Source organism: Polypterus senegalus, chromosome 2 (genome assembly GCF_016835505.1).
Source record: "Polypterus senegalus isolate Bchr_013 chromosome 2, ASM1683550v1, whole genome shotgun sequence".
Taxonomy (NCBI): Eukaryota; Metazoa; Chordata; class Cladistia; order Polypteriformes; family Polypteridae; genus Polypterus; species Polypterus senegalus.
In genome coordinates this window covers 72,862,018-72,887,192 of record NC_053155.1, presented here as the reverse complement: position 1 = coordinate 72,887,192, position 25,175 = coordinate 72,862,018, and the positions used below count along the sequence as shown (strand labels likewise).

The following is a 25,175-nucleotide window of genomic DNA, read 5'->3' as shown; positions in this document are numbered from 1 at the left end:
TCACTGAGATCAAACAATGGCTTGTCGTGTAGACAAAGCTGCACTGTTGCATTCTGAAATACAGTAGTAAGTCAAAAGTGTCTTCTTTCTGAGCAATGGTGTACTCAGGTGAGCATTTGGAATGTCACTTCACCATCACTGGCATCAGAACTTGTTTTCACAAGCTGGAGGTGTTGATCATTTAATCAGTGACTCCTAAAATATTACTTCATTACTGTTTCAGTAAAGAGACCATCCTCTCATGCAAATGGAAGAGTCGACAGGGTATTTCAATGTCCGGTGGATTGAGAAACACACAGGAATTTCCACTCATTGTGTGAGGGCATATAAATGTCAGCCTGAGTATGTCTCGGTGATATGCACTGAAAGCATCATAAATAAGGAACTCTGGGAGAAGCCTGCCTTCCTTTTTGTAAGCATGCTATTCTGTCACAAGGTAATTCTCTTTTGTTATATTAAGCTTGATTAATGTTTTGTGTTTCCTTGTGTAGTCAAGAGGCTGGAGGATTACTAGTAATAAGGCAGTTCATTATTGACTTTGATTTGATATATTTTATTAATCTCCGAGGGGATATTTTATGAGGATATTTGTTAGATATAAGAGCTAAGACTGTTGGGCAACAATCAAAGACTTTTTGTAACTGCCTTAGAATATTCTGATTGACCTATAGCGGTTCATTCAACAATTTGTGATACATATCTGTGATTTAATGAAGCCAGTGCAGTCCAGTTATTATTAATGCCATATTATTGTCATATTCTGTTTATTGTAAGTTCACACTTGGTGTTTGGAAATATTTCAGCACACATTCATGCAATAATACAGAATAAGAAAGAAAACATTTCATTATTGTTTTTGGTCTTTACTCTCTTTATGTTCATGTGGTCCATAGACATCCACTCTAGGAGCTGCACAACAGTAAGAAAGACTGCAGAGTAGCTCAGATATGTTGGCACTGCATGCATCTTTATATTATTTTTCTGCAAGGGAATAAAAAATAATTAAAATGGGCATTTTAGTATTAATAGTACATCTTAAACAAACACGTTCAGTGAATTCAAAAGCATATTAAGAGTGAGAAATGTAGCCTAGCAAGAGTACAAAGTGGTTCAAATCCCATTTCTGGACCTGCCAGCGACTTGACCATAACATATGAAGTTGGAGTGTTCATTGTTTTGCTGAAAGAAGTGTGGCAACAATGTTATTCATCGTGTGCTGCAAGTGAATTGTTCTGACATGGACAAATGGATTTTCCTTGTTGATATGGCACAGATCCTTCTCATCAAAAAGCCATTTCTCATTAGTAGCTCCATGTCATTAGAATTTTCGGTGTTCTGAAAGAGAGAGTTGACAGGATGACCTCCTGCATCCGTGGCAGCTATAGATAAAAATCAGACAATTGGACACACGGACCTCAGGAAATCAGTTGTATGCTATAAATCCAGGCACTGAGTGCCAAAACATACAACCCAAAATGTCTTACCTCATATAAACAAGCTGTGTTGTGCTATAGTATATTCCATATATACTATTTCAAAACTGAATTCCTTGAAAAACTTGAAAATTCTGAACTACATAAAGTACATTTATAATAAATGGCTTTCAAGCAGGTGGAATCATTTGTTCAGGGTGACAAAGACACTCTGCCTCCATTGCCTGTTCAAATAATACGACTTAACTAACTTTACAAAACACTTCTTTTGGTGTTGTGCTCTCTGGTAGCTGTGTCTCAATGAAGAAGACGCATTGGCTAGAAAGGTCAGGCAAAAAACAAAACAAAAAAAAAATCGTACAGTATATCTAAGTTTAAAAAAAGAGAAAAAGCAGTACAAAACATTATTAATGAGTCAAGGCACTTAGACTGCACTCTTTAAAGTAACATTAACCATAGAAATGATTATTTCTAATTCTATATACTGAACATACTGCAAATGCTGCTGTGTGTGCTTGTTGATTCTCTCTACTACTCGGAAACTGGACTTCACAGTCTCAATGTCTGAAAATGCAAGGCACACACAATTTCATGGCTCCTGTTCTTCTTTTTACTGAAAACATCTTAAATGTGATTTCATTTTGTCTGTTTCTGGTTGTCACATACAATATGTCTGCTTAGTTGTCAGCAGTTGCTTATCCTAACACTTACCAAAAAAAAAACTGCCATGGATGTCCACAGATGTTTACTCCTTGAGCCTGTAGATGCAAAACAAAAGAGACAAAAGAGCAGATTAAATGATAAAGATGAGGACATCAAGACAGGCAGAAAGGTTAGACAGTGCTTGGGTTTCACTCTGACTAAATTTTAAAATTTAATATTGTTTCTTTGTATCAGTATACTGCTGATGGATTATGTGAATTTCCCCTTTGGATTAATAAAGTATCTATCTATCTATCTATCTATCTATCTATCTATCTATCTATCTATCTATCTATCTATCTATCTATCTATCTATCTATCTATCTATCTATCTATCTATCTATCTATCTATCTATCTATCACATACAAGGACACATTTTCTGCTGCCCATTTGTTGTACAATACCTGAAGGGGTGTTTCCTCCTCAGTGTCTTCTCACATCATGACTTTACCATTTTCCTTTTGTTGGTCTGCTTTCTAGTTGAAGACCAAGACATATACTGCACTTTGGAGGCGATTTGATGATGATGAGGAGTAACTCGGTGCAAATAAAAACTACAAAAGCCATGAGTAGCACTTTAGAGTCAGGGTGGCCTCAGTGCATCTGTTATGTAAGAAACACTTTGATTGAACTTAATAAGACTAAAATAATGCTAATGACGCTCCTTGCAATGTCCACAACAGCTCCTTACACTTTCATTCATGTAATACACCACAAAAACACAGTCCCAATGGGGCAAGATGGGGTAAGTATGAGGGAAATTAAAGGTAAAAAGGTAGACAAACAGTTTTAGAGCGAGAGGGAAGAATCTGAGAATCGGACCTGCGTTCTCATATGTTAGAGAACCATTAGCAGTAGAGTGTTGTACTGTGTTAGCCATAGATTGATACAGGAGAAAATACGGTGAAATAATGCCTTTTATTGGCTAACTAAATACTGTAGATTACAAATGCAAGCTTTCGAGGCAGCTAAGGGCCCCTTCATCAGGCACCCTGCTTCCTCGAAAGCTTCCATTTGTAATCTATTTAGTCAGAGAACAATTAGTGAGAGATGCGCGTTTATCTTTTGTCTTCTGTTCATTCTTTACATGGTGAACTAAATTGAAAATGAGTAACTGATATCTGCCCTCGTTCAGTGAATTGTGCTTCTGAATGGGCTTCCGGCAATGCCACACATCACACACTATAAAGGGGCAATTATATTTTATTGAATTGAAGTGAAATCAGCTTATTTAGAGTAAATATTCAGTATTGTAGGTTTTGCTTAAAAGACGAGTTGCCTGTAACATGAATAAAATTACTAGGTGCGCTAAACTGAACATCAGGAATGTTTGTAAAGTTATTTGCTAACGCAGCAATCATCAAAAGTGCATGGCACAAAATGAGAGTAGAAGGACATCCTGCGAATACTTGGGAATCTTCCTGTTGTTGGGAAGACAACTGAAAAAGATCAGCTAAAATCACAAACATTATTCTCCCCAGTGAGCCATTAATGCTTCTAATCCATCAGCTAAAGTTTGTCAGCGATGTGGCACTTCTGCGCTTTGTACTTAACAAAAACAAGCAGGGATGAAAAGCAGTAGAAACAGCATGCACTCCTTGGACGTGAGGGATTTGCTTTGAATAAAACAGTGTAGAGAAGATTCCTAAAGGTGGAGAAGGGTTTTTGCTTTGATTATCATGTAACGCAACAACAAATACTTTTTTTTGATTTTCTTTATTGGTTACTTTTGCATTGCATGTTGATAGAGAGCTGGAGCCTTCGGGCATCAGATCATGACAGGGCACATGAACTGATTTAGAGCTGCCAAACACCACAACGGGCACGTCTTTAGGGTGTAGGTAGGAACTGGAGTACCCACACACACTGGCAGTAACAGGGATGGGAACTGAACCCTGGAGCTGCAAGGAAGCCTACAATACCACTCTGATACGGAGTCCATCTTGAAAACTATATTTGTAAATATTTTAAACGAAGATTGATGAGGTGAAGGTATGGGTGGCTTTGACAGCTTCGAGTGCTTAATGAGATTTCTCTGTGGAGCTGAAGTGTTCTCTCTGCGCTGACGAGGGTTTGCTCTGATGACGCATGAGCAGATTCTTAAGTGTTCCCTTTATTCAAGAAGGTTCTGTTTGGATTCATGGACAAGCTGTGGTTCCTTATGATTCCCATTCTGAATGGCCGCTACTTCTGACTACTAGTGTTCAGCCTAAGGAGTTGTTCTTGACATGCAAAATGATGAGTCCTCCTCCACCTTCTGAGATACTGCTCTGTCTAAACGTTGATCTTGTGTGGACTCAAATAATGCTGAATTCACGTTCTACATGAATGTGACATCTCACTCTCCAGCTTCATTACATTTGTGTACATTTTAGATTGGTATTTTGGGAGAAATGCAAGGCTATTGTTGGTTTGCTGCTTGATGCTTTTAAATAGCTTCTTTTTTTTTTTCGTGTAAATCAAAATCATATTAAAAATATTGAGCTTAAATCACATTGTTAAAAATATAATTTAACACTGCAATATTGTCAAAATGCATACATTTCTTGCTGACTTATTATCACTTAATTTTAAGTCATTGAGAGGGCTGAAATGTCAACATTACATCATCACACGGGCACCCACAACTTCAATGAAATTTCATAAACGTCTCTCTTGGAATCTTATAGTTTCCATCTGTCCCACAGCACATGAATGCAGCCTAACCCTTCTTCAAAGAAAATGGGCTTATCTTGAGGACAAAATTGAATTTCCTCTTTGATATTTATTTTAAATAAATCATTTTACCCTCTTCTGTACACACACACATCTCCCCTTGCTCTGGTACAGCTCCCAGTCCAACATATTGCATGATGTCCATGAAAGAAACATCTGACCACGACTGACTTGTGTATTTTATTGGATATTTAGCAGACATGTTTCTTCAAGATCAGAATACAATTCAGTTGTTTACATACATTTTATTTTTACAATGGGAACACGGGCAGCTTAAGTGTGGAGATACATAGCAAGTCAAGGGTGGCATATGAAACAACCACATGTGTACACGCTGCCATGTCCGCAGTCTTTTCTTGTGGGATTGCATTTGTGTCAAAACAGAAATGAATTGACAAAGTTGAGGTGTATGGCCTGTTACCTCTCAGGTATTAAAAAAACATTGTATTACAAAAAAATCTCAGACCTAGCGTGGAATTTATGCAATGATTGTAATAGAAAGGAAAATCTAACTCCAGACAAAAATACCAAAAAGGAAGTTCCCGATTGCATAATAAAATTAATTTTACAACTTAAAATAAGCCCACAGAAGTGGGAATTGATACACTTTTTTATCCAAACACCCCCATAATGACTGCCAATCATTTGTCCAATAAATGACATCAATTCCTCCATTACGAAAAAAAGAAGCAACTCTTCAGACGTAATCACTTTAGCTTCTTCTTAGGAAACGACTTTATTTTTGCAAAGTGCTTTTGTCAGTCTGGCAGCAGATTCAAGGAATCCATTTGCTGAACATGTGTAATCCAATTTTAGGACTCGCTGAAAGGCCATGGAGACAGTGGAAGAACGTGTAAACTCCACACGCACGTGGCTAAGCTGTAGCAATATTAACTGTCCATTAAATATAGTTCTGTGAAGAAATGCATTTTGAGCAACAGATAGATTTATGTATTTATTTTGCATCCTTAATTAGATGCGAAGTGCATGTGAAGCTGTGGGATTTTTAGACATGCCTTCCTCTATTTTCCCTGTTGCTAGCTTTAGGCACAATAACGTAAAAATTGTCATTTTTGTGGCCATTTTACCTCCAGATGTAACCAAATTTTTGGAAAGAAATTAGAAACTTCAATAACAGACACTCTGAATCGCAATTTAAAAAATTAAAAAAAAATTATGGGGTAACCCTTATCTCCTGTACATACATCAACATACTTTTTTGTGCAGGCGCGATGTTTTTGGGCAGCACGGTGGTGCAGTGGGTAGCACTGCTGCCTCACAGTTACGAGACCTGGGTTCGCTTTCCGGGTCCTCCCTGCGTGGAGTTTGCATGTTCTCCCCGTGTCTGCGTTGGTTTCCTCCCACAATCCAAAGACATGCTGGTTAGGTGCATTGGCATTTCTAAATTGTCCCTAGTGTGGGCATGGTGTGTGGGTGCCCTTTGGTGGGCTGGTGCCCTGCCCAGGGTTTGTTTCCTGCCTTGCGCCCTGTGTTGGCTGGGATTGGCTCCAGCAGACCCTCTTGACCCTGTAGTTAGGATATAGCGGTTTGGATAATGGATGGATGGAGATGTTTTCACATGCATATGGGATACCCAAAGTGCACTTTTTAGATTTTTTTTAAAAAAAGGTGAAAGTATCCTGTACGTGCGAGATATTTGCACATACGTACGTGAAAAGGGCTGTCCCATAGTTTTTTTCGTTGTGCAGTTTAGAGCTTAAGCAGAAACTAACACAAATACTGACAAAACATATTGTTTACTCTCAAGCATTTTTTAGATATTGTGACAAATAGAGGGCGCTACCGTCCTCTTGAACCCTCAGACTACACGCCAGACACCAGGTAAAAGTCCAATAGTTGACTTTATTATTAAACACAAAGCACCCTCCTCTCCACAATACTCATAAATTAACAATACTACAATTCTCAATAAACCAATCCATCACTCCCAGACGCGTTGCCACCCTTCCACCCAGCCCAGCTCCCGTCTGGGGATTTCCCACAGTCCTTTATAGTCCTTGAGCCAGAAGTGTTTCGCTCTCACTGTCCATGTGACTAGGAACACTTCCGGGTCAGATAAGAACTCCTTTATCTTCAACGCGGAACCACGTCATTCCTCTTGTCCATGTGACTCGGACGTACTTACGGGGTGTAAGGCAAATAGTCCTTGATCCTCCCTGCATCGTCCTCTGGCGGCCCCCATGGTGTCCAGCAGGGCTGTGAATAAACACTCCAATGTCCATGATGCCCTGCTGGAATTCGGGGCCCCTCCATGCTCCATCTGGCGGCCTGGGGGTATTGGCTGGGATGAATGGCCGGCCATATATCACAATATTTAAAAATGTAAGTATTAAGGAATCAGCCTAACAAAATATGCAGTTAATAATTAAGAATCCAGTTACTGCAGATTGTGAGCAGAACAACAGACACCACACTTAAACGCCCTTTTTGATTTGACTGCGGGGCAATGGTCTTTCATCATGTGCGTTTGGTTTTCATTAGGCTTTATATGAAAAAAAACAACTGTTTGAGTAAAGGCTTGGTTTTGACTCTCTTACTGCATTTCCTTATTTATTTTTTTGATTGTGAAAGTTATCATTCCCTTATTTTAGCGTCATCTTTGATTTTGGAAAATCTTCTGGTTATTGTCATACCTGTTAATAAACCAAACTTTGCAGATCTGTGAAGCGTCCCTGAATACAATTTAGTGTTGTGATGAATCAGTAACTCTACAACGTATGAGATATCCAGGATGTAATCCCAGAACACAGAGCGCAAGTCAAAGAGGAGATCATGCCATTAGGCCGAGCACCACAAATGAGAAGGCTTTGTCTCAGCACTGCACAACAACAACCTAAAGACTAAAAAGAAGTGAGAGAGATGTGACATTTGCCTTGCTACTTAAGTTCAATTACAGAATGTTAGTTAGCGACAGTAATTGTGCACATGCAACTTTGACAAACTCTGCGTTGTGTCTCCTGATCATTGTGTGGATTGTTTGTCTCCAGTGATTTATGACTCTGTATAGATGTGTGATCCGGAAATGAAACTGCAAGTAAATTGCATCTAAATATAAAGAAGCACACACTACTGATTCTTACGTTTCTGTAATTCTGTCTTTCTGCAGATTTCACTTCTCCTTGGCCTTCTCACCCCTCTTGTATTGGCCACCAGCCATCAGGAGCCACACAGTAAGTTTCTTTATAAGATATAATGATAAATTGAATTGGAGCATAAAATGTAGACATACAATTAGAGTATGTGTTAAGAACTGTTTAGCAAAAAACTCTATATGCTGACTTTGAGTGACAAGTGAAAGGGCCCCATATGTAATACAATGCACTGTGTAAGCACATCTACACGCCTATACATTGTTTGTATATATATATATATATATATATATATATATATATATATATATAAAAAATATGCTGCCTATACACATTTAATTGGCTTAATCGCTTTCTCTAATTTAGAGTTAGGAGCCAAAGCTTATCCTAGAAACAATGGCAGGAAACAGTTTTGAACATGGCACCAGTCATTCACAAGTCTCACTCAGAACACTGCTACACTCACAGCAAACCAGTTAAAAACTGTTAATTAAATTGACAGTGCATGTCTTTGTGAGACTTGGACAAAAATGAAAGTACCCAGAGAAAAACTGAAGCTAATGTGGTGAGAATATGCAGATTCCCTCTGGACAGGCTGTAGGTCTGTGTGGCAACAACATTGCTCCACTATAATGGATGAACATGTGGGCAGTCTAGCCCTGTAATAAGAGTGGGGTCTAGGAGTACAGAGACAACTGAGATCACTGGAGGCCCTCCCAGGAGAAGGGCCTCAGACGTTTCCTGACCTTAGAACTCCAAACAGAAATGTTCTTTGGTTGGGGCTTTTGAATTGAGGCCAGGCGATAAGAACTGAATTGGCAGGAGGAAGGGAAGCCCACTAGAGTGGAAAGAACATAATAGATGTGATAAGGGAGTAGAATTTATTAAGAGTCACGGGAGGCCAGATTATAACCCAGATTTAGCATTTAGCAAGTCATTGCTATGTTTTAAAATTCCAAGTTTCCCATTGAATTATTCTTCTTTTAAATGTATTATTTATGTAGTAAAAGCGTATTTTAGAAGGTACTCCTGGTTTCCTTGGAATCATTGTAAGTTCAGGGACAGTGTAAGAGCTCTTTATAATGGCTGCACTCTCTCTTCCACCTTTCCATTTTAGGTTATCTCTCTCAGGTACAGAATTAGATCTTAATGGACAAGGACAAAAAGAAAAGTCAATGTGACATCTACATGAGTTTTCTTTAGGTGTTGTATTAGCCTACCCGATCCTAAAGACATAGATGTCAGCATCAGAAAGTGTGTGCACCAAATGCACTATTTTAGATTAACAAAAAAAATTAAAAATGCGATAATCTACTGTCAATAATTTCCATTCAAAGACAATCTGAATATTAAACTTCAAAAACTACACTTTACAAGATAAAGCTCCAGTCAAAGTGCTTCTTTTCCTTTCCTTCTTTCAATGGGATGAGAGACAGATGTTGCGTGACTCAGGGCTGTCACTTAGCATCTGTGCCAACAGCTGTGCCATCTCTAGAAGTTGTGCCCACTGATACCAGGAGGGGGCTACAGCTGTCCACAGTGCGATAAAATGAATGTTGCACAGCTAAAAATGAAAGATTATGCTTATGTTGAAGGCTTAAATAGAAAAGATTTTACATGGATTTAATATGGGAAAGTACAGTGGCTAATGTTCTTCAGATTGTTTATTTGTACATAAAGTAAGTAGCATGTAAAGTTTATTTATTAAGCATCTTTCACAGACAATAAGTCAAAAAGTGCTGTGCAATAAAAGAAAAATAAATTAGAAGAAAAAGGTGAAGCAAGTCAAGACATATACAACATTAAGATACACAATAAAGCAAAATCTAGCAAATACATGAAGTACAGTACATTAAAATAAATACATATAAATAAAATTAAAATAATAACAATAAGCTGTTTAGTTTAGTTTTTAATGTTTTGTTTTTAAAAGTTAGCCATACATTACTATCCAGTTAGGGTCACAGGATAATTCCCACACCTTTATATGGAATATATTTGTATTTATCATTCTTTGGACATCCAGATTTAGTAGCATTAGGCAATCCTTAGAAACTTTCAAAAATTTACTGAGAATAGTGTGAAAAGCAAAAAAACTACTAGTAATGGGGGATCAAAGAACAGCATGCAAGTACATGGATGGCCTACAACCAGACACATTATATCCAAATTCCACAGAGAATATCCACTCATTGGACTTTGTCTCAGATGGATTACAGAAGTCAAAGTCTATGACAAGTGCTGATGTTGTCAGCACAAAATAAGAATACGAGTCTTCCATGGACACAGAAGTTTCAAAAGACACGTATTATCACCTAACGGGGGTACTAATTTGGGTAAATCTGAGCAAATTGTCATTGCATTGGTGGCCTGCTCAATGCCTCCATCGCAGCCTTATTGAGCGTGTCTGGGAGGAGACCGTGCAGTTGTGTAATCTGAAGTAGCTGCACAATGCACTCATTTCCACATAACTCAACATACCTGAACGACACATCCAGTCTCTTATAGAGTCCATGCCTAGATGACTAAATACTGTTAGAAAGGGTAAAAGTGGCACAACATGCTATTAGATAAGTGTACCTAATAAACTGGCCTTTTAAAATCTGATGCCTTTTTTCAACACCGACATCTTCTCAGCAAATAACCGTTCTATTTTTCATGATTAAAACATTATAAGATGTTTTTGCTAATGATGGCATGTATAAAATATTGTATTAATCAAACTGATTTTGTGTTCTCATCATGAATTTTTTATTATTTAGGTGAATGCCAAGAGTTTCCTCCAAACATGCCATTGTATACCATAGAAGGAGAAGCTGTGGTGCTCAAGTGTTCATTTGTAGAGTTCTTCAAAACCCACCTGTCCGTGTCTAGCTTCAGCATTGAATGGCTCGATAATAATAAGCAGGTCATACCTCACGACGGAGAGCGGATCCACAGCGAGGGGGATTTGCTTTGGTTCTTATCGACTCTTCCTACTGACTCTGGAAACTATATTTGCAGGCAGAGGTAAATTTTGTCTGTGACTTGTTCTGCACTGACTTTGTTCCGAGCTGTTCCAGGTTCTGCTATAGGTCTAGTCTAATAGATCTTTCCGGAATGTGGGTTCCAGCAGTTGAGGAAACACCAAATGAGAAAAGCCTAATTGCACAGACCTCTTTTGCTTCTGGAAACAGAGCTGAATGTCTGCCCTAGGCATTGTCTGTGTGGAGTTTTCACTTTCTTACCACTTTATTTGGATGTTTTACTTTTCCAGATACCCTCATTTCATTTGAAACCACCAGGACATGAAGATTAGAGCTGACTATTAATGAGTTAGTGTGTGTGTGTGTGTGAATTAGTGCACCCCATGATGTACCCATGATCTTTATAGTGACCGGCCTGGTCTCTAGTTCTGGCTGGTGTGGAGATGGCATGTTTATCACGCTTCTGGTTTTCACTCCTGTCAAATGAAAAAACTTAAAATTCCTCTGTCAAGCGCCAGGTGCATTTTGGGAGTGGGACTTGCGTTGTCTGAATGGCGTGATACCCGTATTTGAAGAGACTATTAAGAAATGTCCAAAACTTCTCTTGTAGGAACACTTCTTACTGCATCTCTAGCACACTTTCAATAACAGTGTATGAAGAGAAAGGCTACAATCTTGACGACATTGCTTATGTTAACAAAGCTATAGCTGCCAGCACAGGGATGATAAATTGTCCAAATTTAGAGGAGTACAAGAAAAGAGCTGGGAAATTGGATCTTAAATGGTACAAGGTATGTTACTTTATTTTTTCTGTGAAGCGATTCTCATGTGATTGTATGGTTAAGTTGCTTTTAGGTGACCACAAACTTAATTGTTTCATTTTTCAGGACTCCAATCCTTTATCTAATGCAGAAGGAAAGCACCTATACAGGAGCGGAGAGCGCTTTCTACTCATTAAAAATGTAGACTCCCAAGACCAAGGCTACTACACCTGCGAGCTCACCTTTTATGTAAACAGCACCCAGTACAAAGTGACAAGGACTATTAGCCTGCAGATTTTAGGTAAAAGTCTTACACCGAGCCTGGAAATCACGGGACAGGCTTCTTTACTTTATGGCTCTGTCAGAATTTCTTTCCAGCATGTGCCGTGAGTTTGTGCTTTACTGTAAATTCTTAATTTTCCCGGATGCCTTGGTGCTATGTTACTGACGGGCATAATATTAAATAGATTACTTTTGTTACATGAAAAGGTATTTGAACATTTTTTGCCATAATGTCACTAAAGAACTTCATTGGAAATTCTCCTATAATCTGGAAATACAGTGAGTACAGATGTTGAAGACCTTCGATTGCTGTTATGGCAGTAATTTAACACATTAAAGTCAATTTCCTACATATGAAAAATTCGGATGTGAGCATCATGTAGGCTTTGCGCTCTAGGAACCAAGTTACCCGAACTATTCTATAACAGTTCCGTTATTATTTACCGCTCTGATGCTGATCTTTCTGATCATAAAATAAGTCATTACGATAGCAATTGACGAGAAGAATTCATAATTAATTTCATTATTTGAGGGTTCCTGTATAGCGCATCTTTCTCTTGCACGATTTGGCTTAAAAACTAATCGGCACATTTTCATCTCATAACAGGCTTAAGCTTCAAGTTTGGTATTTTTCTGTCCAGCCATTTTAGCTCTAGACCGACGGAGACACACACAAACACACACTCATCATGGAGATATCAGTGTTTTCAGTATCAAGGGACCCTAAAATGCTGAGATCCATCGAAATTCAGAGATTAAAATTTTTTGATGAATCTAAAGCTTTCGCTCCTTCCCCATAGATGATAGGTTATGGTGGGAGAGGGCGGAAAGCAAAAATGAATTATTTTGTATAGTGCAGAGCAAAGATGTCATCTTTAACGTACTGTATCTGACACACATATGGAAATTTAGAGGAGAATGGGCCATCGGTTCAAAATAATTGTCAAGTAAGACAGCAATCAGCACTTGAGGTCACTTAGCAGCAAATCAGTAACAATTTTAACATTTTTGCTAAATGGAAGAACAAAATGGTCTAGACCAGTGTTTCTCAGCCTTTTTGTTCTTGTGATCCACCTTTTTTTCCCCATGTAAGTGTCTTCGTGACCCATCGATGGGGTGGTGGTCCCCCTTGGTAATTTGTGCAGTTATTAGAGTAGGTTTGGAATCGATCTCAGTCATCGGGGAGACTACATATCATGACCCATTCACAACCCACCACGATCTTATTACCATTATAAACAACAGCAACTCTCAAACACTGGCGGCAGCCCACTACCCAGGTCAAGGCCCAGGGTGAAAAAAACTCAACGGAATGACTTAGCGTCAGTCTTCTATTTTGTTCCATTGTAAGTGATATATTTACTTGGTAAATGTAAAAGTAAACCAAATACAAAGACAACTAATGGTGTGCTGCATAGACTCCCAGGATATTGAGGAAGACTTCTTAAATTAGCAGGATAGTGCCAAACATCAGCTTTAAGTAGAGGACAGTCAGTCAGTCACTTTAGGGAAGAATTCATTGCATTCAGAAGCTGAGAAGTCAGCCAGTGTCAGCGTAGATCACTTAGCCGTTTTCTTAAACTTGATGTAACCTTTACTCTTAGATGTATACTGTTAAATCGTATTGAATGCCAGCATATCTTACCTACAATTTGTACGGACTTATTCAACATATTCACTTCTGCCCATAAAATACTTCCATTGCCATATAGTGTTGAAGGCTTCGCCCAAGTCTGACACCAATTCCAGTGTTTTTTCTGTTGTTCACAATGCACCATATTAGTGATCTCATGTCGTGAACTATTCTTCATGGAATATGTAATGTAATGTAATCTACCAAAAGAGCAGACTGTAGTCTTTTAACTTGTCTGTTGTCTGTCTGTCTAATTTTTGATCTGGCTGTCTAGAGAAATAGTTTAAAAAATGCTGCTCTGAATAAATACTCTAATTTTGCAAACTGCACTGAATGAAATGAAACTAGATAACCACTGATTGTTGTTGCCTTGTTTTTTCAGCTCCCCTGATTAAACCCAGTATAGTTTATCCACTGAATAACACAATCAAGGTCAGCCTAGGTAAGTCAATAAATCAGTCAGCAAACATCTGGGTGGGGTTTATTTTTAAAAAACAAAATCCAATAGGATTCACATTCCCAGTCTGGTATTGGTCTTTATGACCCTCATCCTTTCTTGAAAAAAGTTCACTCCTTTGTGTACCCCAGTAAGAAAAGGGAAACTTATACTTTATTTGGTGGCACAAAACTGAGTGTACTGTAATGTTAAGAATGAAGAGGATTTTTATGAATAAACAGCTTTATTAAAGAAGTTTTGTATTGTATGGAGGCAGCATGTGTTGCTATCGACTATAAGGTCATTTCCTAAGTTGGAACTCCTTCATGCTGTGAACCTCTTCAGGGCTTCTTATTTACAAAAGCTGTTTCTGAACTCCACCAACATTTGCTTGTTAGGCCAGCCTTGAATAATAAAGGAGGGGAATGTTAAGCTGTTCTGGACCCTTAATGAGACTGGCCCATTTCTATTGGGCTAATGAGCGCAAATAATGAAGTGATAACCATCTGATTGGGTGTCTCTAAATGCTATACTCACATCCAATTCTGGATGCCAATGTACTTCTTAGAGCATTCAAAAATATGGAGGACTTGCCAAGATAAATATTATTCGCTTATCAGCACAATACTTTTACTAGTTGAGGAATATTTTTCAAGTGGCACATTGTGTGTATTTTGGTGACATTACGGATCAGAGTTGTCAGCCATTGTTCATTGTTATCTAGTGTGTTCATTGCCTTTCTGCCACTTAGAAAGCGTGTAGACCTGTAAAATCTTGTCAGAAATTGTATTGTAGTGTATTGCGTAGGAAGACTTGTGTGTGCCAGGAGGGAATGTGGTACAGCTGGAATTTATGTGTTTAAGTAGTGGTGCCCATATCTGTTTCTTAGGCTGCTAAGTCTGTCACTATGATACTTTCATTTAAGTGGTGAATGTAGCATGCTATGAAAATGCATTTAAAAGGAGAGTCCTGGGAGATACTGCTGTACTTGCCACCAACAAGCTTCACAGATGGCCATGACAGCTTAATATTCATTATTATGTTATGTCCCAATCCTAAATCCTCCATCATTCCAGTGAGTATATCTTTACAAGCCCATTTGGTTATAATTTGTTATGCTATTCACTATTCCAGTTTAAGCCAGTGTCCTTCCTTCTTTTAGTGAATCAGCAAGTGGCTTCTTTTGGAAGCTTATAAATGATTTTTGCAATCAGATGGAATGTCAGTGCCTTAAAGCAGACAATGGCTGCATATTGGGAGGAAGCTTCCAAGGCCTTGGTTGAGATAAACCAAGTTTTTAACCTGGTTTGTCTTTTAGATACAAGAATTACTTGAGTGTAAACTGGTTGCAGTAGCTGTCTGATGGCTCTCATGGCCTCAAGATTTTATAGACCTCTCTTTAACCCCACACATGACTGTGAAGTGTGATAAGAAGAGCTCCAGGGTGGTGATTAATATTCTGATTACGACAAATAATGGAAAGAGTCTGAGGTGGGTAAAGGGCATACTGGCAATGAGACAGTGAGAGGGAGAATGTAATACCCCAGTTCCACCCGACCTTCTGACTCTAGACTAAAGACGCTTGAGTATGGAACAGCTTGTGGATCATTACAATTTAAGTGCCACCGGCCACAGAGTCCTCGACCATCTTCTAATAACACTGCCTTCCTGTGCTGCCTCTTTTTCTTGAAGTCACAACATCCACTGTTAATTACTCCTGTAATGTCCATCTACAATAATTTCTTTGATGGACCCTCTTCCACTCAGTGGTGCATTTAAAAAAAGCGGCTTCTGTGTCACTCTGTGCATTTACAAGACCACCAACCCCGTGTTGCCACACTGTAAGTGGACTGGATTCTCTGTTCTCTGGGTCTGTTCCCTCTCACTAGATGGCACCAATTCTGGCCTGCATTACCCATCTTCTTTTAAATTGTTATCAGTTGCCAGGCAACCCATCATAATTTATATACCATGTGATGTGTATACAAACTGCCCTGTGTGTGACCCATAAACACAAACTGTGAAGTATATTTAAAATGAAACAGATGCTCGTAGATAAACGTCCCCTTATTTCCTGTTTTTCTTCACATGTATTTATGTTTAAAAGTTCAAAGGTACAATGAAGCCTTACTTTCTATCTTTGACACTGATTTCCTGCAGCAGGGAAATCCTTTGTATGCAACAGAAGGGAACAGAACATCATGTCCCAGCTTTCTAAGTTACTCAACCCTGAGTGCTAGCAGCTTTAGTAGAAGTGGCCTCTACCCTTTCATTTTGGCTTAATGGGAATTAAAACATCAACCATCTGAAACAAGCCTTTACACTGTGTTGTGCATGAGGTGATAAAACCAAAAATAAAAAATTACTGAAGTATCACAGTGTGGCACACATGCTGCATGTGCCTCCAGTATCAATGTCCTGGGCCTGGTCACTACCTTTGTGCAGTTCATGTGTTCCTCAGGTTCTCCGACGTCCTCCCACATTTCCAAACCTGTCCTTTAAACTGGTTGGTGGCTCCGAATTGACCTGGCATAAGAAGCATGAGTGTGATAGTATGCTCTTTGATGGACTGTCCATGGAGGACTCCTAACGTGTCATCCAACTCTGCTGGGACTGAGATGCCCTGTAATGAACGCGTATGTTCAAAAATGGATGTTTCCTGCAACAAAAAGATTTACTGTGGTTGGAAAGACCTTACCTGAGTCCCTGCCTTTATGTTGCAATACTGGCTTAATGTTATTGAAAGGAAGCACAAATTGATTTCATGAGATTATACTTATTTGTGAAATGATTTTTATTTATTCTTTGTAGATTCTGGCATTTAGTGTAATAACATTTCAGTGTATTTTGTATAGCTCTCTTTACTAATTTCAGAGGGAATGCACTGAAGGCGTTAACCCCATTGCTACAGCATACAAGAGGTGCAAACACTAACACACAAATTACATTAAATACACAGTAAAAGAGAATAATCTCAACGACTCATATCCATCTAAAGTCTACTGACATGAGAATTGAGATAAAGTCAGCTGACCATGGAGGCTTTGGGGTTAAAATTCTAATTATCATCACTACTGGAAAAAGTCAACCTCTGGCGCTCCATAGTTAATAATGACAGATGAAGTTGTAGTCTTCAAAACCTTGACCAACTGGCTGTCTAACCCTCAGTTTTATCAAAAGTGCATGTTGGACAATGTAAAAAAAGAAGATTGAACCCTTCCACCATTGAGCCACAAGGCTCCCAATATGTTGGGTACCTCAACAGTGGTCAGTTGCAGCAACCTGCCTCCTGGTGCCCCAGCAGGCTGTGGAATATCGAAGGGTCAGTAACAGTTTATAAAGATTGTCAGGCTTGAATCTATACTAATCAAAGACAAAACCCTCACTGACTGACTGACTCATCACTAATTCTCCAACTTCCCATGTAGGTAGAAGGCTGAAATTTGGCAGGCCCATTCCTTACAGCTTACTTACAAAAGTTAAGCAGGTTTCATTTAGAAATTCTACACATAACAGTCATAACGGTTGACAACGTCTGCCATGTTAAACTTTCTTATTTATGGCCCCATCTTCACGAAATGTGGTAGGCGGCTTTACTGCGCTAACCAAAACCGATGTACTTACTTCTTTCGGTGGTATGATGCCACTGTCGGCTGCCATATTGAACTTTCCAATGGTCTTTGTTACCTATGGACCCATCTTCAAGAAATTTGGTGTGTGGGTTCCCAACGCTAACTGAATCCTACTTACGTACATATATACATCCATAGCCTGCAGCTTGGTCGTCATTTGAGGTGGCGTTGGGTCCCCCATCCCCACACCTCCAGCGTTGTTGGCTGCCTGCCTATATAAGGCCGGTCTCTTCATTCCCTTCCTTGCTTCGCCACAGGATTCACGTCTCCCTGTTGATAACTGCAGCCTTTTTATTTAATCCATGGCTTCTCCGCTGTTTTATTGTTCGTTTATTACGATTATAGTTATTGTATAGGTATTTTAGACTTAGTTTACATTGTTCAGGTACCCATTTCCTTTACTGTTCCAACCGTACCCCAATTAACATGTCTATCGAGGTGATCACCATCGATCAAACTGTCACTTACAGAGTGGTTTCCATTCCCGGAGATGGCACCTACCTTTTCCATTCTCTTTGTTACATATTGCACAGCCATATCAGGCTCACTCTTGATATCCGGAGGAACATTGTGTCTTATGTATTGAATGACTGGGACAGGTTCAAGGTGTGGACTGATGACGGTACAGGAGATAATTATACTACACAGGAGCACTAAAAGAGTGAAATGCTTAAGCCCTTCACCTATGCATCTGCATGTGAGTTGATGGCTGCCGCTGAATTGTTCGTTTGTCGCTTTCAAGTGTACCAAAATGGCCAAATATTTGACACCTTTGGACAACCGCCAATGCCTCTTAAACATCTTAGATTCACATGTGACGATTTGAGTAGTGGACACTTTGATGTTATGAATGTTTAAACTCTCAAAAGCTGGATGCTGTGGAGACTGCACAAACAATTTACAGTTCAGTGCCACACAAACCCCCAAAGCCCTGGCTACAATGCCTTACTTCCTTCTTCAGGCCTCCTTGCCTCCTCCAGTAGGCTCAGTCCACTACGCTCCCAACTCTCGCCTCGAATGAAGGGAGGCGGCCCCTTTTATTATCACCTGGATGTACTCCAGGTGGGTTCTGGCAATTACCCGCCGACACGCCCCTGTGTGGCGGAAGTGCCGGCTGCATCCCCGGAAGCACTCCGGGTGTCCTTGCTCTTCTTCCCCCCAGCACTCCCTGGTGTGGCGGAAGTACTGGGGTCCAGGGTTCCCAAGGCATTGGGGCACCCCCTGGCGGTGACCACGGGCCCCTACAGGGTTGGGCTTCCATGCCCTCAACCCGTGGCACCCAAAGCAACCAGGGTGTTGGACCCCACGTGATCCAAGGCGGGCGTACGCCCTCTTCCGGTCTTTATGGCGTCCCGGCCGGGTCGTTGCCCCGGCACCTCTGACAGTGCCCCACTGCCAGCGAAGACCACTCGGGAGGAGCGGCACGTCCCACGAGGGCAGTTTTACCCCGAAGCGGGTCCTACTCCTGGGAGGCCGGGGTCTGGCCCTGTTCTCCCAACAGGCATAGGGGCGGAGACGCCACCTGGACACCACCACCTGGCGTCCTCCTGTGCCTCGCACAGGCCGCGCTCCCCCCTCTTACCGGCACCTCGGGGCCCACTCCTTCGGCACCCCCTCCGAAATTTTCGTGCCCCTTTGGTTGGAGCCACTTGCCCCCTCGTAGCCTCCGTCAGCCGTGGCGGCACCCCCTCGCCAGCGGAGAGTCCTCCAGTCAGACCCGGCCGGGTCGTCGCCCCTGGCACCTCTGACAATGCGAAGTTATCGATGAAACCGGTTGTATGCTTACAACGCTTGACAGATGCTGAATGTCAACACAACAAGTCCTGCAAATACTAACATAATTGAAACAAACCATGAAACTCGAACCGATTACGACAGCAGCAATCCAAGCTGTGAGATTTGAGACGAGATTACTTTTCACATGGCCAACTGTACATTGCATGCTCAAGAGTAAGCTCAGCGCACAGCTTGGTCATGTTACAACCGGAGGGCCGAACTGACAACGTGGTATACAAAGAGATCCTTAACAAATAATTATTGGTATATTTTCCCTCAGTTTAAAAAGGTTTACTTTTCTTCTTGATAAAAATTTTAAGGCAGTACTTCGCCGTTGCAAAGCGCGGGTATTTTGCTAGTAGTTGTATAAATGACTTCCAGGCCAGGTTGCAAAATAAACAGCTAAACAGAGTATGCCATCATGAAACAGAGAGTCTTTAGCCAGGATTTGAATGCTGGGGTGACCTTTACACAACCAGGCAGATCGCTCCACAGTTCTGGGCCTTGTTGCTCAAAGCTTGACCTCCAAATGCTGTTTGATTTTATCTTTGGAGTCTTTAGACCGGCATCTTGGCATTGTAATGTCTTCTCCAGTTTGTATGCATTTATAGGCTTGGATACTGTAGGTAAGTAAGGCCCTGACCATTTAAAATTTTGTATTTGAGAAGAAAGGTTTTCGAATCAACCTTAAATTTAGCTAGTAGGCAGTGTAAAGACTTAAGGACTTAAGATTTGCTCTACTTTTCATTTTCAGAGTGTACTTGGTGTAAGGAAAAAAAAAAGCATTCTGCCATTAATACATTTTATGTCTATTTTTATATGCTTTAGGAACCAAAGTAACAATTCCATGCAGGGTGTTCTTTGGATCACAAAGCCTGCAATATCCACGGATTGAATGGTTTGCCAATAATTCCTACCCCAATTCTGTTGGCAAGAGAATGATGGAAGGAGAAAACATGTAAGAAGCTTGATTCATGTTTGCCCTGCGTATCCCTTTAATATGTTCTTGTTTACTTCTTTGATTTTGCATTTCAAATCTGGGCATTTCATGTGGTTGGGGTTTTGATTTCTAAACTTTCATCATTGTGTAAGATCGTCTGTGAACTTTTACGTGCAGTATGGGATTTATAAATCATTAGCGGAAGAGTGAAATGTGCATTCATTACACAGGATGACGCGGTCATTCATCTTCTGTGAGACAGGTTGCTTGGCACGGCTTCATATTAGTTTACTCCTTGCCTTTATTTATGTGCAGCTATATATCATTTTTAAATAATTAAATGAAAAATTACATTTCTGCTCTATTACAAAATTGCACATATTAATATCATTAAATAAAAGTTACTGTAAGTATTTTGGTATTTGCAGGTTTGTGGTTAGTGCAGTTAAAAGGGTGAAATCTTGGGATCTGGTACTCATTTGAAACTTTTACAGAGCTTCTGTTGAAAGTGTAATGAATGATTGATTAAGAAATTAGGGGAAGAATTTTTAAGGCACTACACAAAGTAAAAAGGAGAACTCAAAGGTGACATTAAAGGAGGAAGCACGTGCGTTAGAAGGTTGCAAAAAAAGCAATTGAAAGGAGAACTTGAAAATGGGAACATAAAATAGACATGCCAACAAATATTTTGGCAATACCCAATGATCTAAAAATCAATGTTTTATTTCTCCTGTTTATATACAGTACACTACATATGTTTATACACTTCATATATCCATCCATTTCCTAACCTGCTGAATTCGAATACAGGGTCACGGGGGTCTGCTGGAGCCAATCCCAGCCAACACAGGGCACAAGGCAGGAACCAATCCTGAGCAGGGTGCCAACCCACCGCAGGACACACACAAACACACCAAGCACACACTAGGGCCAATTTAGAATCGCCAAACCACCTAACCTGCATGGATTGTGGGAGGAAACCCACGCAGACACGGGGAGAACATGCAAACTCCACGCAAGGAGGACCCGGGAAGCGAACCCGGGTCTCCTAACTGTGAGGCAGCAGCGCTACCACTGCGCCACCGTGCCGCCCACACTTCATATATATATATTTATCTATAGGGATAAAATAAAAGGTATTTATAATGCAGAGACAGGCTTTTAAAGAATCCAACAATGAACTTGTCATTAAAAAAGCGCCTTCTGCTTTTTCAGCTCCTTCTACTCTTCCATGTGAATTTCACTCTCTGCCTACTAACTCGGACTCTGCCGAATGAGGCAGAGAGGCTCCTTTTATGTTAGACTCATGACCAATTCCAGGTCATATGGATGCTCCCCAAAACATGGTTGTTCACAGCACTCCCCTGCAGCACCCAAAGACTCAACAGGGTTGCCCATCCATACTACAATACCCAGGCAACCCTGCTGGCATTAAACACTGGGCTCCAGCTAGGGGATCACCTCTACTGCTGGAGGACAAATTGTTCAAGCTTGTCCATCTATTATTTGATCATCCCGACTGGGACAGAAACTGAGGACCTTCTTGGCTGGGTTGTGTCTCCATCCTTGTGCTCCCAGCGTAACAGATTATCATCCCTGACCCCAGTCATGTTGCCTGTCCATCCAGACCATACATATATTCACTGTATGCATGTGTTTGTGTGTAAATATGTTTACTTTTCTCTTGGCTTTAAGTCATTTAAAGATAAATATGAATAACCTTCAGTTCAGACTATAATCTCTCATCTGGGATCATTTTTATTTAAACACAAAAAAATACATTAATTAAAAAAATATTATGAAAATAATATTTAACTCAATCATTTTAATGTTTTCTTAAAGCAGTGTCCCCCTCAACATCACACTCCTATTAAATGTTGATTCATTTTGCTCCAAGCCTTTTGCACACTTAGCTGATGTGTGTGGTTTAAGCAAGAAGAGGCCATTTGGTCCATAATTGATTCACTAGCCCAAGGCTGTCCATAGTTAGTTTAAAATGCTAATCATTATGTTCTAACCACTAGATAGATGGAGACTCTAAACTGTGTTGAATGATAGAAACTGCAGAGTGAGCAAATTATTACTGATGGACCTGAACAGAGTTGGGAAAAGATAACAGGTGTAAGGTTTACCTATTATATAACATTCTGAAACCCATTTATTTGAATTTAGGCGCTTTGGAAAGGTGGAAGCTCATCATGGAAGCATCAGCCACACACCCTCATGGAGCTAGTATAGCATGACCAGATAGCCTGCATGACTTTGTGGATATAAGAAAAAAGCCATAATACCCAGAGAAAAATCCATGCAGAAACTGGAAGACTGTCCGATCATTGCCTGTACAGAGTTGGCACAAAGAACTCAAACTACAGGGCTGCCATATTATTTGTGGTTTTACAAAATACAAGTTAAAAATATTAGATATGACAACAAAATAGGGTATCTGAAACTTGAAACTGCATCAAACAACAAGACAGATCAAGATGCTGAATTACAAGGGCAAGTCAAGAATGCATCTGGTTAAGTTGTACAGCACAGGAAGGATATAACAGTTTTAGAGAAAGTCTAGAGAGGAAAGACAACTGATGCCAGGAAAAGAGGAATGAATAAAGTGTGTATGTGGGTGGGTTTTCATCTCTACATCCACATATGGTGTGGGCCCCACTACTAGCATGCCAGTATTCGACAGCCTGACCCTTCTCACCAAAATAAAGGCCAAAAATGAGGAATTCCATGTCCTATCAATCAATATTTCCATGTCATGGTCTCCCATAGTCCATAGACCTTGTCCCATTGATCTCAGTATACTGACTCCAGGTTACTGATATTTCAGAACTAAAAGTATTTTATTTAACAGGAAAATCTGAAAACCAACACCACTAACACATTTCTTTCACTTAGGCCCCAAACTGGCTGTCAAACATAATTAACATTAATGCTGAAACAATTCTGTTCAGTGTTTCTCCAAGGCCCTGCTGGACTGGTGATCACTGAGATGATTATACTATAAAGGCTCATGCCCAGGCTCTGCTTGTAACAGGCCATGTGTACTGTACATTTTCATGGCCGTGAAGTGAGCTAGTGCAGCCCTCACATGCCACTTTGTAATTTGCACAGCTAGTCAGGTGGGCACTTGCAGCTTAATTGTAGACACAATTTATTTAAACTGTGCAATATTTCAATATATTTGATTCAATGTCAATCATTGTTTCTTTCTTTTTTTTTTTAAACATACAACAGCCTAGTTGAAAATGTGCAAGGAAAATATCTTGAAGTACCTTTGATCATTGATGGTGTTCATCAGGATGATGCCAGAACTGAATTTAAGTGCGTTGCAAAGAATGGCATTGGATCTCACACTTCAGGTTTTCAGATTCAGCTTGCAGGTAATTGTTATCAGCGTGAAGCCATGCGCTAAGCAAGTAAACAATCGTGAATTCTAAAGTCTTTACATGGTGTTTATTCTCTACTATTTTTATAAAGCATTTCAAATTGCACTCAATTTTAATTTTCACTAACTCTCACCACTTATTTAACTTCTTTACCATAATATTGCTATAGTACATTTACTTTGTGGTTTTCCCTTCTTCTGCTGGCTTACATAACAGTAAAAAGAATCATTTCTTATACTGTGTGCATTTTATGTAATAAGGGTAGAAAATACACACAGCATTTACCATTGAATTCTCCTTGACTATGCCAAAGGCAAGTGTTCAATCAACGCTTAAATGAAAGTAAAGTTTGTCACAGCTGTGTTAATGTGATGATAATAGTAATAAAATAATAATAATAATAATAATAATATTTAATGTAACTTGGAGGTCAATTTTTAACATTATCATGAAGTGTATATTTCATTTTTCCCCCTGAAAGGTTTCAGTAAAAATGCAGTGGAGTAGCCATTCATTTATTTTTAGTTCAATGTACACAAAAAAAACAACTTCTTCTTTTTATGTAATTTCTCATTTTCTGATATTGCGTAGTAATCTGACGTATATTTTTTGTGGTCTTTGGCTTGCACCCAATTCCCAAAAGGGTAAAAATGAAATCAGAGGGTAGTTTCTTTTTTTTTTTTTGTTTTTTTAAAAATATTATTATTTGGATAATATAACATTCCAATAACCATAAAATCATGTCAAACTTATCAAACCATAATTCAACCCCTGCCTGGGAGAAAGAGAGGAGAGCCAACAACAAGAGGAAATCTGTTAAAAAAAAAAAAAAATTATGACAGATGGGTTGGGATTCTTCCAACTGAGCAAGATAAGTCTAAGTGTTAGTAGTGAGGTAGAAGCAATTACAGTTTGTTTGTCCTTCTTCACTTTAAGCCCATCTGAGTGTACACCAAACACAGATGTTAATTGTTTAGGAGTGACTTTGACTCCATGGCTGTCCGACATGCATTCAAAGATTTTTTTTTTCAGAATGATGTTAATTTGGTGTTTGCCAAAAACATGTGGCTTAGTGAGGCTGGAATTAGATTGCAACGTTCACAGGTTGAAACTTGCCCTAGATTCATTTTGGGCAATTTCAAACAAGACAAATGTGATCAATAAAAGATTTTAAGTTGAATGATTGAATGCTTTGCACATATGGAGCTAGATTATATTCTGTGAATGGCTGCCATCCACTCCTTTTCTGAAATTGGTCGTGTGATGTTACAGATGGAAGCACTTTCTCCATCCTTCTAGACAGAACTTTGGAGAAAATTTTAATATCATTATTCAGAAGTGAAATTAGTCTGTCTGATGCACAATGTAATAAGTCCTTATTTTTCTTTGGAAAGAC

At 39.6% G+C, this 25,175-nt stretch overlaps 1 protein-coding gene across 1 annotated transcript in view; it reads left to right on the top strand.

Annotated features, from left to right (window-relative positions):
- Positions 1–319: 319 nt before the first annotated feature.
- The window catches only part of LOC120523031 (interleukin-1 receptor type 2-like), a 49,184-nt gene continuing 24,328 nt past the window's right edge, over positions 320–25,175 (top strand). Inside the window, exons 1-8 of the mRNA XM_039743959.1 lie at positions 320–436; positions 7,979–8,042; positions 10,724–10,970; positions 11,538–11,718; positions 11,815–11,989; positions 13,986–14,045; positions 20,276–20,405; positions 23,628–23,773. Of these exons, the coding sequence (XP_039599893.1) occupies positions 419–436; positions 7,979–8,042; positions 10,724–10,970; positions 11,538–11,718; positions 11,815–11,989; positions 13,986–14,045; positions 20,276–20,405; positions 23,628–23,773 (1,021 nt within the window). The 5' untranslated portion in view covers positions 320–418. The remainder of the gene's footprint in view (positions 437–7,978; positions 8,043–10,723; positions 10,971–11,537; positions 11,719–11,814; positions 11,990–13,985; positions 14,046–20,275; positions 20,406–23,627; positions 23,774–25,175) is intronic.